General features: G+C 75.6%; 1 protein-coding gene across 1 annotated transcript in view; it reads left to right on the top strand.

The window, feature by feature from the left end:
* Positions 1 to 1,777, top strand: part of LOC146592211 (F-BAR domain only protein 1-like) — a gene marked incomplete at its 3' end in the record, with an annotated part of 2,715 nt that extends 938 nt beyond the window's left edge. The window contains exons 2-6 of the mRNA XM_085311446.1: positions 84 to 166; positions 1,027 to 1,118; positions 1,237 to 1,311; positions 1,396 to 1,537; positions 1,625 to 1,777. Of these exons, the coding sequence (XP_085167572.1) occupies positions 140 to 166; positions 1,027 to 1,118; positions 1,237 to 1,311; positions 1,396 to 1,537; positions 1,625 to 1,777 (489 nt within the window). The remainder of the gene's footprint in view (positions 1 to 83; positions 167 to 1,026; positions 1,119 to 1,236; positions 1,312 to 1,395; positions 1,538 to 1,624) is intronic.
* Between the last annotated feature and the right edge of the window lie 6 nt (positions 1,778 to 1,783).

Consider the following 1,783-nt stretch of genomic DNA (forward strand, 5'->3'; position numbering starts at 1 on the left):
CCCCGGGAGGAGGGCCCAGGCGTCCCGGCGCGGCCGGCGGCGGCACCCGCTGCGCCGGGTCAGCGTCCTCGCTCCGTCCCCAGGGCGCCGGGAGCTGAGCGGCGGGCGGCGAGCGGCCCGCGCCCTGCGCGCCTCCACCATGTCCTACTTCGCCGAGCACTTCTGGGTAAGCCGAGGGCGCCGCGGGTGCCCCGTCCCCGGCTCGGGGGTGCTTCRCCCCTGCCCCGGGGGTCTTCGCCGCTGGTAATTAATTCCAGCTTTGCACCGCCCCACGCTTCCCTTAGCGCTCCGGATTCCTCGGGAAGGGGGCAGGCAGGGAGCCCCGCGCCGGGGCGCGGGAGCCCGGCGCCCGCCGTGCCGAAAGGGGAACTTGGCGGCGCCGCGGTGGCGGCCCGGCAGCACCCTGCCTCCCGCCCGCCCGCCCGCCGGGGATCTCCGAGCCCCCGGGGGGAAGTTTGCAGCGTGAAGGGCAGCCGGCGCTTCCCGGCACCGCTCCGGGCTGGAGCTGCCCCCCCCGGCCCCCTCGGGGGGCAGGAGCCCCCTGCGAGGAGCCGGCGGCAGAGCTGAGACGGGAGCAGCTCCCCCGTGCACCCCGGCTGCCCCTGTCCTTGCACTGGGGGGGTGGGCCGGCTCCGCGCTCCCCCCGCTCCCGGCCCGGCGGCTCCCATCCCATCGGCATGCCGGAGGGGACGGTGTCGCTAGGCGACTCTGCCGCCTTGTTCTCCTCTCGCCTTTCAGCCCTGCGCCTCCCCTTCCTCCGAGCCGCTGCGGGGCAAGGCGCCCGGACGCCTGGGCCCCTCGGCCCACCTTGCGCTGCCTCGGTTTCCCCGCGGTGGGGAAGCGCCGCCCCCGTGCCGCTGTGCCGGCTCAGCGGGCAGCGCCTGGAATAGAGCCCAGGAGTCCGGGCTCGGCCCGGCCCTTCCCACCCCCAAGGGGGGGGCCCCGGCGTCCTGCACCCCGGGCCGGGGTGGGGGCCGGTCGCGGGCGCCCGGCCCGGTGCCGCCCTCACCGCTTCGTCCCCGCCAGGGCGAGAAGAACCACGGCTTCGACGTGCTCTACCACAACATGAAGCACGGGCAGATCTCCACCAAGGAGCTGGCCGACTTCGTCCGCGAGAGGTGCCGGGGGTCCCCGGGTCCCTGCCGGCGGGACCCGCGGGGCTGGGGTGCTGGCCCGGGGCGGGGTGGGGGTCTCGGGCTGCGGGAGGTCCCTCACCCCCTCCTTGCCCGTCCGCAGGGCTGCCATCGAGGAGAACTACGCCAAGGCCATGGTGAAGCTGTCGAAGATGGCCACCAACGGGACGCAGCTGGGGTAAGCGGGGCCGGGAGCCCCCGGGCCGGGGAGCGGCGCCGCGGGCCGGGGCCGCCCGCCTGAGGCCCTGCCACGCCGCGCCAGGACCTTCGCGCCGCTCTGGGAGGTTTTCCGCATCTCCTCGGACAAGCTGGCCCTGTGCCACCTGGAGCTGATGAAGAAGCTGCACGACCTCATCAAGGAGATCTCGCGCTACGGCGAGGAGCAGGGCCGGGTGCACAAGAAGGTACGGGACCCCCGCGGCCCCCCCGGCCCCGGGCGGGCGCCCGCCCGGCCGCCTGCCCTCGCCCACCGCCGCCTCCCCCCTGCCCAGTCCAAGGAGGAGGTGTCGGGCACGCTGGAGGCCGTCCAGCTGCTGCACGGCGTCGCCCAGCTGCTGCCCAAGTCCAAGGAGAGCTACCACAGCAAGTGCCAGGAGTACGAGCGGCTCCGCAAGGAGGGCACCAGCCAGAAGGAGATCGACAAGGTGAGA

Source organism: Rhea americana, unplaced genomic scaffold (assembly GCF_003343005.1).
Source record: "Rhea americana isolate MKP2758 unplaced genomic scaffold, rheAme1 scaffold_341, whole genome shotgun sequence".
NCBI classification, from domain to species: domain Eukaryota; kingdom Metazoa; phylum Chordata; class Aves; order Rheiformes; family Rheidae; genus Rhea; species Rhea americana.